General features: G+C 44.3%; 1 protein-coding gene across 2 annotated transcripts in view; it reads right to left on the minus strand.

The window, feature by feature from the left end:
* Positions 1-383: 383 nt before the first annotated feature.
* LOC135898349 (synaptogenesis protein syg-2-like) overlaps positions 384-13,621 on the minus strand; it is an 86,020-nt gene continuing 72,782 nt past the window's right edge. For both annotated transcript variants that reach the window (XM_070538140.1, XM_065427230.2), the window contains exons 4-8: positions 10,561-10,694; positions 7,933-8,134; positions 4,650-4,783; positions 3,065-3,347; positions 384-1,805 (exon numbers count right to left, since the gene is read on the minus strand). In XM_070538140.1, coding sequence (XP_070394241.1) covers positions 1,705-1,805; positions 3,065-3,347; positions 4,650-4,783; positions 7,933-8,134; positions 10,561-10,694 — 854 coding nt within the window. In that variant the 3' untranslated portion in view covers positions 384-1,704. The remainder of the gene's footprint in view (positions 1,806-3,064; positions 3,348-4,649; positions 4,784-7,932; positions 8,135-10,560; positions 10,695-13,621) is intronic.

A 13,621-nucleotide genomic window follows, 5' to 3' on the forward strand; every position in this document is an offset into this window, starting at 1 on the left:
AAATATTATCGGTTTTGTGTGATGAATGTACACCGAAGAGCTTTATTTTTTTAATTTCCTTCTTAATACCGTTTATTGACAGTCAGTCATTATTTTCTGAAATGCTTGTCAATAGCTCCCCGACATACACGATCCACTGCTGTCTACTGGAGCGAAAGCATGTTGAAGAAGGACAGGCAACTCCCTACCAGTGTATGTTACTTTTTTCCGATAATGGAAGCCTGCTTGAATTCGCATAATCATTATGCGGAAATGTACATTCAGCTCAAAAATCACGTACTGTACACTGCCAGTGAAAGGCTTCCATTTAACAAGAACGGAAATGGTTAAACAGAAGTCATATAAGATTACACTACGCAAATTATGTGGTTCTAATATGTGAACTTGTTTCAAGTTACGAACCAGTGCAGTTGAGAAAGGTCACTGCTACTGGTACCTCCTGAGAAATTCTAGTAGATCTTGAGCATCAGCACGTGTAAAATAGAAGCCGAACAGTGTATAACACGCTGAATGTAATGTAATCGAACACAGTAAAGTGTGCAGTAGGATGAATAGATATACCGAGAGCGAGAGACGTACAAGATGTAGGACACTTTGTGCGACAAAGTAGACGTCCTAAATAATTTGTAATGCTGCCTTCAAATGCATTCCCATTTTAATTTTTATCTTCACCGATTCAGTTTCAGCAAGAATATACCAAGCACATAACATCGCATTTCACATATTGCGTCACAAAAATGCGTCACATTTGCCAACATTCGTACTGGCATGAATGTCAACTAGAATGCTTGCATTAACATTACTAAGTAAAATCTGGTCGGAAAGCAGTCCAAGTAACCAGGAGGCTGTAGCTCTTGCTGAAACGGCCATTTCTCTTTTTGTATCAGAAGAGTGAAATGTTGTGCAAATATTTCACTTTCACTATTCTGGATTGCAATTTAGCTGCTCACTTTCCTAATGAGGCTGAATAACCCAAGCAGCCATATTTCTCCTTTTTATTGAAGGGGGGGAGTGGGGGGTGGCAGGGCTGCACAATTTATTTTTTGTAGCATCAACTGAGTTTTTTAAAATTCAAGTATAATATAATTGTAGTACAGTTAGCATCGTACCCTAAGTTCATCGCTTGCACTTCCTTGCAGTGCCATAGATGATGAAAAAGAATTGAAAGCCTAGTAAAAAAAAAAAATCTAATTTTGCCTTACGAGCCTCTACAGCGGCAACGTGCATTGCACAGACACCTCCCAGACGACAGAATACCTATGCGCACTCAGTGTGACGTCATCAAGCAAGGCCGCCCTGTCCCTTCAACTGAAAACTATGCCATGAAAAAAAAAATTGCTCTAGCCGCTCTAGCCGTACATAGTGAAATGTCTAGGCTCCCAACCTTCCAACGTGAAGTCGTGGCTTAAAAAGCGCGCATCTTCTGTAATTTGGGGAGCGTTAATTGCATGTACCGTTTCGTGATTATTCCCAATTTTCTTGCAATACTCACTCATCCTTGATCGTTAACGATGTCATCGATGACGCGAATCGAAGGCACTGATTTATGTACATTGTTTTTCATGCCCAAGACAACTGTGTAAATGATGTGAAGCACATCGAAAATTTAACAAGTGTAAATACGGTGTTTTGGAAACACATGAACCCAAGTCGGTGGAAGGGCATACAACAAAATCTTGAATTTGATCCTCAGTCAAGACTGCTTCACGAAACCATCGGCAGTAGCGTCAAAAGGAGCAATGTCGCTGAGCTTTGGATGAAGAGAGACAGTGACTTCAAAGGCGGCGAGCCGTTGGAATCAGCAACTGTCAAAGAAAAAAAGAGTATACAGTTAAGGTTCGGACACTCGTTTCAATGCTCACGGATGGATCATGCAGCAAAACGTTGATAAAAAAAATTCTTCAAGAAACCAGATCTCCAACTGCCTCATCGCATGAAGGCTATAGCGCCTCACGAAAGGACCCAGTGATAACAGCGTGGTCTGTTGGAAACAGGAACTTAGTTGAGTGTGCTTCACCATAGATTAAGAGCTACTGTAGCAGCCCCTATGACAATGGTGTCAACTTCCTTCACATGATAATGGTGGCTCTGCGCTTTAGTGCCTATGGAGTCTTACAAGCATGAGTTTTAAGTACGTTTTCTACTGTGTTCGGGTAAAGTGCTGCCTGTGTAATGTAGCGATTCCTTTCGCTCGAATATATTATTTTCATATAATCCAGGGCTTACGACTGTCCGATCCTGGTCATAACATGGGTGAGGAAAAGTATTGGAATAGAATCGTTGCATTATCCTGGCCCATAATTCCTTTCATTGCCTTAAAATCTAGATAACTTGCTGCCCACAAACACCTCTCAGCGCTCACGAGATGTATAAGCCTCTTGGTCAAGCTCAGGTCTGCGGTACGTCCAATGTCTTGCGCCCCCTAAGAAAGATATAAAAGTAAAGTAGTTAAGGCAGGGAGATAAACCAGAGGATATCTCTGGTTGGCTACCCTCTACTGAGTGAGGGAAAAGGGGGTATGAAAGTTGAGAGAAAAACCAAGAAAATAAATGAAAAGGAAGAAAAAGAAGGAAAGAAAGGACGAACAACAAAAACTATCTGTGTGAGCACTGTCGCACACACGCTTCCTCAAGAAGCCACGCATTAACACACAATATCAATATTACACACGTATACAGACATGCAACATCGCATGGCGTCCAGGGTCACCAAGTGTGACCCAATCACAATTTGGGATGCGATGCGTTATCCCACCGCACCGTATACCACCACTGCGCCAAACGCAGCAGCGCCTTTCAAGTCCAAAGCTGCTCAGTGGCCTATCAGTTACAACGTATGGCGTGGTATTAACAGTGCTGCCGTTACCCGCCGATATAGTTCAGCGGTTAAAAAAAAGGCGTTCGTGTACATAAAGCCGAACGCTAAAGGAATGCAGGTGGTGTATCCGGATTCCTGCATAATACTGCGTCACTCACAGCCTGATAGCTGCTCTGGGACGTTAAACTTCATGAACAAGTCAACCAAGACCGCTGCCGTAGTTTACGCCGCCAGCAGCGGGCCTCACCAGCGCCGTAGTGTCCAGGCACGTGAAGCCCCGACGAACGATGGCTGCTACCGAGCACGAACTCTCTCTCGGAATACGAGTCGCCGCTCGCGCCGGCTGCCGAGGAGGACGTGGAGGCGGACGAGCCCCTGGCGGCGCCCGGCAGCGCGGCCATGCACTTGATGCGCATCTCGTCGTGCACAAAGTGTCCGGGCCGCACAGTGAAGCGCAGTCCCAGCGACGTCACCTGGCGTCCGGACTCGAGCCGCTGAATCGGATAGTGGACCAGGTACCGGTTCGACACCTGCACCGCCAGGATCGTGGTGATTGTTTAACTTTGGTCGTATAGAGACAATGTGCAAAACTACGAAAGCGGGCTTCTTCGCGTAACTTTACGGTAAAGTGTCTACTTTAGGTTTGTGTAAACTCTTCGTGAACGCATGATACGTATGAATTAATGTGCCCTCTACTTTGGAACAAACTGTTAATTATTACCTGCCTCGTACCTCTTGCGTTCCCTTCAACTTTTCTAAAGCTATACGTATATACGTTCAGAATTTTGCTTACTTCTTGTTTGCTTTACTGGTAATACTTATGGGGAAGACCTACGAACTTGTTCTTCGTATGCCTAAGGGAAAAGAAATAGTCGACATCACGAATGATGTCAACAACTTCTACACCTACACTTCTTAAAATAAATTTTCTACCTAATATCCCCAAAATACCTGAAGCAACACACTAGGAGTGCGGCCCCTCTTAGCGTTCTGCATTTGTGGAAAGTTTTCGCTCTGTTTCAAACGAGAGAGCACGTACGCACCCCCTAAAACGAAAAAGAAAGTTGGAAGCAATATTTTTGTAACTTGTTTGGGTAGTAATTAGCGTACGTAATGCGGTCCTGTGCAAAGGGTTGGGGAGCCGAGACAGCATTTTTTAAAGTTTTGACTGGTTGCCCGGGTGATCTCGTTTTGTTCTCCCAACTTGCCCTGGATAATCTCGTTTAAGTGGCCGGATGTTCTCCTTTGAGTCTTCCGATGTTCTCATTTGAGTGCCCCGATAACGGCTCTGGCTTTTGGCTCACGGTCACTTGAAGGTCACCCACAACGGGAGCTAAAAGTATTTCACGCTTAAAAAACAGGTGACTATTGTCCTTGTATTTTCCCCTGAGCGCCTTTTAGGAATATGTCGACAGACGCGAGATCCCTCGTTTTGTTTTGTTTGGGGTCGGGCTAAATGTACGTGAGAAGAGGGGCTACAGCGAAGCTTTACCGATCAGCGAACTTTGAGCATTTCGAAAGTGTATTCGAAAGCCGGGTTAATAAAGCCGTGTAAAAAAAAGTCGGTTAATTAAAAACGAAATGCTAGTGTTTATTTGCATACACTTAGACTTTCGAACCAGATGTGACAGATGGCACAGGAGTCGCTGTCGAACTGCACTGCTGCATAGCTAAGTATGACTTGGGTGGTCGCAATATACTAATTTACGACAAGCTTTCTAAAGTTGTTTGCTAGATAGACGGCACATATGCTATTTTAATCATATCATGCGGGGCCTGTGTCGCTGCTATAATCGGCAGTGGAAATTTCAAGGCAAAATGGGTGCACCCGCCTCTCTCTCATTTAGTTGCCATTGGAGTTCTACGGGTCGTCCGTATCGAGAGTAGCTGCAGGTCACGTTCACCAGGTCGCCAACGTGGTAGCTCGCCTGGCCTCCCGTGATCGAGGGCTTGTCATCCTCGGAACCTGCGACAGAACGAGGGAGAAATGCTAACGGTGAAACATGGGTGGAATCCCTCTTTCGACCGAAATGTCAAGCGACGTTAGAGAAGGACTCGTCACCGTTATCAGCCCGTACTTCAGAATTTGACGCAATTACTCTGTATCTATCACCATGGTTTTGTAGAAGAGTTCGTATTGTCGAGCCACATTGAGGTCATGTGGCAGCGACGAAGCCAGTCATCTTTCTTATGCTTCAAATTAAAGGGCAGGACGTCTGGCCATTTCTCTCGTTCTTTAATATTTCCAGCGCTTTTAGGACTGAAGAGCAAGGAATTCGCTGGAAAATGTTCAATACCGTCAAGTTTCCAACTAAATTAACTTCCTGTCGGAAGTACTTGCCAGCACCAGAACCGGCGCAACCAGTGGCGCCGGTTCTGGTATTGGCAAGGCGCCTCCTTTGTGCCGAAAATAAGAAGCTAACCAACGCACGACCGACTTATCGGAAGGGCGCATAAGCTGATGTGGGAGATCTTCGGATTGTTAACTTCACCCTTTAACCGTCAATTTACCTTTCGAAAAACGTACCAAAATCACCAATTTTTTCCATGCAATTCTGATTCTGAAAATATATTAGATCATTCATTTCTGTTTAGAATTAGCACAGAAATTTGAAAAGAAAAAAAAAAACTGCTGTTGAGGGCGGCTTTCCCTCAATGCATGCCTTGGTAATGGGCTAGAACGTACCGAAAGTCGAAGTATTTATTTGATGCAATACACGGTAACACACTGAATATTGCATAGACGTTGCTTCTTCGTAACAAAAGCTTTCATGATTAATAGTCGCTCTCTGTGTGGTAGATTTCGAACCATGGCGCCACACAAAGCCCGACTGTTCCTGAACACTGGTGTCTCCAAAATTTATTTTGCTGACCAATCTCAACTTGACGTTTGCCCACAATACCCTGCAATATTAACAGCACAAGGAAGAACATAATCTCATCGCGGTCTACCGGTTTCCACGTAGAACCCCGAGCAGCAACGCATACAACCGCATAATGGTTTGTCTCCGTGACGATTAGGTAAATGATGCCCCAGTCAAAAAAATACATGAAACCAACCGAGAATGTCAGTCTCGTCAGTGAGCTGCCGCAAGATTCCGGGCACTGAAGAGAAGGGAAACCTCGGAGGTGCAGGTGGCGGGTTATTGCTGTTCACGAGCTGCCACAACACGTGCACTGTTCAATGCGTCACCGTCGTCGTTGTCGTCATCGCCGTCGCTCTCGTCGTCATCTGAAGCAATATCCAGGGTAAACACAACGTCCGAGTCGCTGCCAGACACAAATTCCATATCGTCACTAACGCTGCTTTATGCACTGGTCCAAGAAGCACCTCTTTTTCTTGGAGCATCGCCGCCACCGGCATTTTTCTTGCGAAGCGCCATTATGAAATGACTGTTGCCAGGCTTAAAACATGCGCGAAATGCACGAAATGCAGTTTTGCATAGAAAACTACCGCCATTTAGGGCTGAAAATTGCAAGCAAAGCAACTGACGACCGTGATACGTCTTTGGCGGCGGAAGGAGCGGGAAACCGGGCCGGACGAGTGTGACTCGCCGTTGGCGATATTGGTGCAAACTCGTGTGACGAGCACAGCTCGGGGTTGGCGGCTACAGGGTTAAGGTGTAAATGCTAGGCGTACCAGAATTGGAAATATTTAACTTGGCTGAACCCTACTAGCCTAGACGTGCACTGGAATACTACAAAGGACGTATCTGAGAAAAGTTGACAGTCACTTTAGCATACGCTAAAAAAGAGGGTGAAGGCGAAAGCTTTCGCGCTCACGAGACGCTCTTTACATTACTTGACATTTTCATTAGAATGCGTTGTTACTTCCTATTACTTGTTTTCTCCCACCAAATGTCGTGAATGCTGGTTCGTGTGCCCTAATGAACTCTATTTTAATGAACTGTGCCTTTATTCACTCTGCTGTAATTAACACCAAAGGTGGCGGTTTCGACTCCCACCAAAGGTCGTGAACTCGAGTTCCTTAATCAACTGTATTTTAATTAACTGTGCCTTAATTGACTTCGTCTTTATTAACATCAAAGGTAGTGGGTATGACTCTCGGCCTTCACGATGTCAACTGAGATCCAACTTGGAGGTATCACCAGTTCGCCCATACCTCCAAGTGGGTTGGACTTCCCCCAGAGGTCGAGGGTTTCACTCCCACCAAAGGTCATGAGTTCGAGTGCATCAATGAACTATGTCTTAATTAACCGTCCCTAAATTCAATTTGCCGTAATTAACATCAAATGTCGTGTGTTCGACTCCCAACAAAGGTCGTTGGCTCGAGTGCCTTAATTAACCCTACCTCAATTAACTTCATCCTATTTAACACCAAAGTTCGTGTTTTCAATTCCCACAAAAGGTCATGGGTTCGAATGCCTTAATTAAATATATAATAATGAACTGTGCCTTTATTCTCTTTGCCGTATTTAACACCAAAGGTTGTGGGTTCGACTCCCACCAAAGGTCGAGGGTTCAACCCCTAATTTTGGTGCCACTGAATTTTGGTGCATGCGATAACGCCGGACGGTGTAAGGCCGGACGGTCGAATTTTCGTCCCATGAGCCTAATTTTCGTGCCGTGAGTCTAACTCTTTCGTCATAATAAAGGCGCTAGTGAGGACATCTTGAGACGCTGCAATCAAAACATCGCAGCAAGAACTGCTGCACGGCTCTCCTATTCAAACAATACGATGTAGAAGGTTACCTTGCTATCATTATCTCACGATCGACAAGCTTACGCCAGCAGATTGCAGGGATAGTGTCTGTCACAAAGTTTTCGGCGCATGATTTAAGCACTGTTCTTTAGGCAAAGTGTCATAAAGTGTTGCCAGCAGCACTGCTCTTTCTGATACTGGTCTGCATCAAGTTACATCTGCGCTGTGCTAAAACTAACGGTGTTTTGCTGGTGAAGTGCCCTATGTATATGCTTCCAGTAGAGCTAGGAACAATGAGCAATCTTGGAAAGCAACTTAGCGCAGGTAGTTAGGGAAAAGAGGAAGACATTAGCACCCCGGTGCGCTTAGATCCAACTCCCATGTAATGTGTACGTTTAGAGAGATTTCCGGAGCTTGCTGAAGACAAAAGGCGCTTAAAACGATTCACTTACGCGTGCTTTTGGCGTCCTGTGCAGCGACGATCTCTTCGCTGGATAACGAGTATGCCTCGGACACAGTGGCCGTACATTTCAGTTTCATGATGCCGTAGGTGAAGTGGCGGCGTTCGGCCGTGAAAGTCATTGCTAGGGACGAGTGGTACAGCTGATCTTCGTCGCGGAGAATGGGGTGCACTTTCTCGAACGATGGGGGTACCTGCGGAGAGAAGACCGAAAAAAAACACCCGAGTCGTCGAAATAGCATAAAAATAGAAGTAGAGTCATTAAAATCCAGTGAACATCCTCCCTTGTATTTGTATACTTGTTTGCTTCACATCCGGCGCGGTAGCCCAGTGGCTTTAGCGTTACGTTGCTGAGCTAGAGGTCACATGGGTTCGATCTGGGCCACGACGGCAGCATCTCGATGGGGGCGAAATGAAAGAGCGCTCGTGCACCATGCGTTGAGTGCATGTTCAAAATTAATGCGGAACCCCTCACTACGGCGGACCTGATTATCAGTTCGTGGTTGTGGCACGTAAAATTTCATAATTTAATTCTGCTTACTGTGCCCTGATAGAAGCGCTGATAATGCGCGCTGAGGTGTGTACAGACAGAGAGACAGACATAGAGACAAACGTAGAAAGACATACGTAGAGGGACAGACGTAGAGGGACAGATGTAGAGAGAGAGAAACGTAGAGGTACAGACATAGAGGGGCAGACGCAGAGAGACAGACGTAGAGAGACAGGCGTAGAGAGGCAGACGTGCACAGACAGACAGACAGACAGACAGACAGACAGACAGACAGACAGACAGACAGACAGACAGACAGACAGACAGACAGACAGACAGACAGACAGACAGACAGACAGACAGACAGACAGACGGACGGACGGACGGACGGACGGAACATACGGACGGAACATACGGACGGATGGACAGACGGACGGAGGGACGGACGGAGGGACGGACGGACGGACGGACGGACGGACGGACGGACGGACGGAACATACGGACGGATGGACAGACGGACGGATGGACAGACAGACAGACAGACAGACAGACAGACAGACAGACAGACAGACAGACAGACAGACAGACAGACAGACAGACAGATAGATAGATAGATAGATAGATAGATAGATAGATAGATAGATAGATAGATAGATAGATAGATAGATAGATAGATAGATAGATAGATAGATAGATAGATAGATAGATAGATAGATAGATAGATAGATAGATAGATAGATAGATAGATAGATAGATAGATAGATAGATAGATAGATAGATAGATAGATAGATAGATAGATAGATAGATAGATAGATAGATAGATAGATAGATAGATAGATAGATAGATAGATAGATAGATAGATAGATAGATAGATAGATAGATAGATAGATAGATAGATAGATAGATAGATAGATAGATAGATAGATAGATAGATAGATAGATGGCAGCCGTACAAACGCTAACAAATTTGATACCCCTGAGAAATGCTGACTCGTACACATAATTACAGTGTCTCCAAAGCCGAGAGTTCAAAAACATGCACTCCGACTAATCTTGCTTCTTCTTTCTGTCATAAATGTGTTATCGTGGAGAGGGTAAAGCGGAATATACCTTAGCTATTCTAGTGCCCTAGTACACAACATTCTAGAAATAACAAAAAAAAAATGCCACAGCGTCGGTACCTTACTTACCTAACTAGTCACATGAACATGTTAAAAAGAGAGCACCATAACTGAATTGCAGTGCCCTTTGCCACAGGGCTTGTACAATGCAATTTCATTTTACCTTCACCGTGTTACCGTACCGAATTGCGGGAGGAATTGTTTCTTTTTATTGTTATAAAGCAGGTGCATGTACACCTATGTAAGTAAATATGACTCACAATATAAGTAGTGCATTATCTATTACTTCAACAAAAACAATCGAAGTGCCCAGTAGAACCAATAATATGGCTCAATCCATCGATTGATTTTTGCATAAGGCGGTTCATTTGAATATGTTTGGGCGATGCCCATGCTCAATACTTGCTAACTATCGCGATTCCTTTCATGCACAAACTGAAGATCACCGGGCATATCGCGGTCTGTCTAAATGTATGGACAACATTCACAAACACCACCTTCATTAATCCGATACTGGCAAAGGTAAACGCACTGGAGAAAGACGAGTGTTAAGGGCCTTCCAAAGATTTCTGAAAACGAGCAATACTTGGAAAGTGTCGAGTAGAGTATTTATTTGTAATGAGCTCACTCTATGTGTTTAATTATGCCTGATTTTGGCCCATTCTAACCTTCGATTCGTGGGCCCTTATGTGAACCTATTACGTTTTCTTTTATGCCGTGATTACCGTGATTATAGTGTAGTTATGTGATTGAACTTTAGGTTTCTTTAGTGCACTGGTGAGACTGGACTTTGTGTTTGTAACATGACTTTCAGTTTTTGTGTGATTTTAAGTGTTTTTCTACATCTGTGACCTTTATTGTATGCGCATGTCTATGTGATATGTGAAAAAGAGTAGCCGGCGCCACTTAGAGGCGCCGACATCTCCTAAGCCGCATATAAAAAGAAAAGCTAGTAGCGTACTATTTTGTACACGATTCTTGCATAGCCCATAACCTGCGAGACTGACCTGTTCACCATTGATGTACCACACCAACACTGCTGGCGGTTTCGATGCATCTGCTCGGCAGGTGACGTTCACTGCGTCTCCGAACCTGTAGTGCGGCTTGGTGCCACGAATCTCGGGGCCCTTTTTCGGTAAGACTGTAGGGGGTACAGCAAGAAAGATAAGGTTGGTGGGTGTATGGCAGCAAAAGTGAGCAACTTTTGAAAATGTAAGGAATTCAAAAATATAAATAAATAAATAAATAAATAAATAAATAAATAAATAAATAAATAAATAAATAAATAAATAAATAAATAAATGCAGTCCTGCCTTCTATTTTGGCGGTGCGTAACTACTTGCATTAGTGTTAACACTTTCTATAGCTCTCTCCTACTCCCTAGTGCCATGCGTTTTCCCGATTCTGTCCAATCCACGTTAATGCAATTCAAGGTGGTGCACGACAATTCTATAATATAAAGCTAAAGAGACACTAAAGATAATAACTATTCGAGCTGTATATTAGTACATTGCACTTCTACAACACCAAAAAGAAAGCCACTCTGAGCCTGAGAAGACGCTTGGTGGGCCAAAAAAGACGCAGGAAGGAATGACGGGTGGCGAAGCCGCGTTGAAGTTCCTGCACCAGCCAATCGTGGTGTCTTAGATTCTGACAGCTTCTATTCAGGCCTAGTTACAATTTCTTTGGTAAATATAGAATGCATTGTATTGTAAAAGAGCCACAGACTGAACTTAGCAAGTTTAGATTACTTTTACATCCACCACAACGGTCGAAATGCGATAAAATACTTTGAAATCTGTGACGCCACCATCACGTACCGACGCTGCTGTTTCCGTGCGAAAAAAAAAAAAAACTTTGATCTTTATTTGCTCTTCCAGTACTCAACCCCTTACTGCAAAATATTGTTTTTAAAGAATACTTTGTCAGTTTACACTGATTTGTTCTTTCGATTTAGCGTCCCCTTAAATATGAAACTTGGACACATATGAAGAAGTACATTTGGAGACGCCAAGTGAACTTGAGAAGTTTAATACCCTGAATGAGACGTTGCAGACCAGTGTTCATCTTAGTTGCTTCTAGCATTTTCCACACCAAGGAAGGACTTTCAGTGAAGAAACTTGACCTTAAGTTCTCGTAAACAAAACATTTTTTTCTTTTTTCGGTGGCCATGCGTATTCGATTGGTTATCACAAATGCACAGGATAGCGTTTCCCTCAGAAGTACATTAAATTTTAATTTATGCACTTAAGTATACGCAAGCTGTCACCGCTTCTTTTTTTATCATACAGCACAAGAAACACACAGCGCTCATTCCTTCCCGTACATGATTAGAGCAGCCAAAAAAAAGGTAATACGCGAAGTTAAGATTCTCTCAAGGCTTCTTTCTATCATGAACGCGCCCGCAAAAACACTTTCACTATCTTCAAGCGCCATTTTCTGTTACCACCGCATCTCAGTCGTATTAACGATGTCATTGAATATTCAGCAGTGCCACAACTGAAGGCTTGCTTAAGTTAACCACATATCACTTTCTGGTGGCTTAAGGTAGTCGAGATCTCAAATTACGCGCTCAAAGCCCATCATGTGCGTTCCCATAGGGCCAAGAAATGGTGATTAGGGATAAGTCCCGAAATTGTGCAAATTAATGGCAGTCGGCAACACTCGCGCTCTCGGTGAAATAGGTGTCGTATAATGCTCGCTTTACTCAAAAAGGTTATTAGCCCTCAGCCATTGCTTCCTCAGCGAAGGTTAAGTGTACGAAAAAAAAAGCACAACTGAATAATTCAATGCCTTTCCCGCAGACGAAAAGAACTGCGTGGGCACATTCTTTTAATAGGAGCTTAGAGGGGCTGTTACGTGCGACCCCGAGGGACCAGAAAGTGGAAGTTATGAGTGCTGTTGCGCTTCGCATGAAAAGATTGCCTCCTGCCTCCATCGTGTGGTAAGAGCTACTCGGTGCCCCTCTTTTAGAGCGCCTAGGTTCCCCACGTCACAAGTTCTATTCCCGAGGCCATTAAGAGCCTGTAATCGCTCCGCATGCGCGATAAAGGGCCCTATGAGGAGGTTGCCTGTGCAGTCAGCGAGCCGAAACGAAGTGCGGGTTATCTAGGGATGCATTAAATTCTTGATATAGTATCGCCTTCCGAGGGGGAAACTTATGGTGGTCTATGTAGAGCCTAACTGCATTGAACAGTTAGGCTCTACATAGACCTCTGCATTGAACCTTTGTTATACATTTCAGTATGTTTCGTTGCTTAAGCTCAGCATAAAGGATGGCCGTGCGCAGGTGACCACGTACTACATCAGCGAATATTCCGTGCACTTATTACAATCGCGAACTAGATGAGCAAACCTTGAAAATGCCTTCTTTCACGTGGTTCCTGTGCGAAATCTCGCGTAACTCGAGGAGACATCTATTCTATTACAAGCATAGAGTTTCATGCAATTACCAGAGAGAACTGTGGCGCTAGTGTCTACGGGAGCTGTAAGCAGGGCAGCTCAGCGAGCATGGAAATGATGGGCAGTAGACGGATTTGTCTCAGTTTTGGCTTTAAATAATTAAACAAGCATTATTGAAGTTGTCCGACGGCAGGATTCGAACGCAGGACCTCTAAGCACAGAAACCCGATATTGATAGCATTACGCCACAGATGCATGGATTAGGAACCACTGCAACTAGCGGTGACGATGTGTGCGTGCAGTCTTCTTACAATCTACATTTAAGAAAGTATAAACTGCACTGAAATTTATTCAAATTTAGGCCCAGATAAAGCGTAATAAACGAAGCCACAAGAACGTCTGAAGCGCCAAACACGAAGGTCAGACAAATCCATGTGCTGCCCATCATTCCCACGGCGGCGGAACGGTCGCAGCGCCAGAGTTCCCTCTAGCAATTGTAGGAAACTCTATGATTGCAAGAACAACATCAAAATAAGTGCGGAGAGCGCGAGAATAAAAGACGTCAGAGGCGGCGAAACACAGGCGTGTACGTGCGAGCAGCCGATCATTCACGTTTGCCTTGGTTTGGATTGCACTGGATGGAAGGTAATTGTGTCTACAGAGCTA

This window comes from Dermacentor albipictus, chromosome 4 (assembly GCF_038994185.2).
Source record: "Dermacentor albipictus isolate Rhodes 1998 colony chromosome 4, USDA_Dalb.pri_finalv2, whole genome shotgun sequence".
NCBI lineage: Eukaryota > Metazoa > Arthropoda > Arachnida > Ixodida > Ixodidae > Dermacentor > Dermacentor albipictus.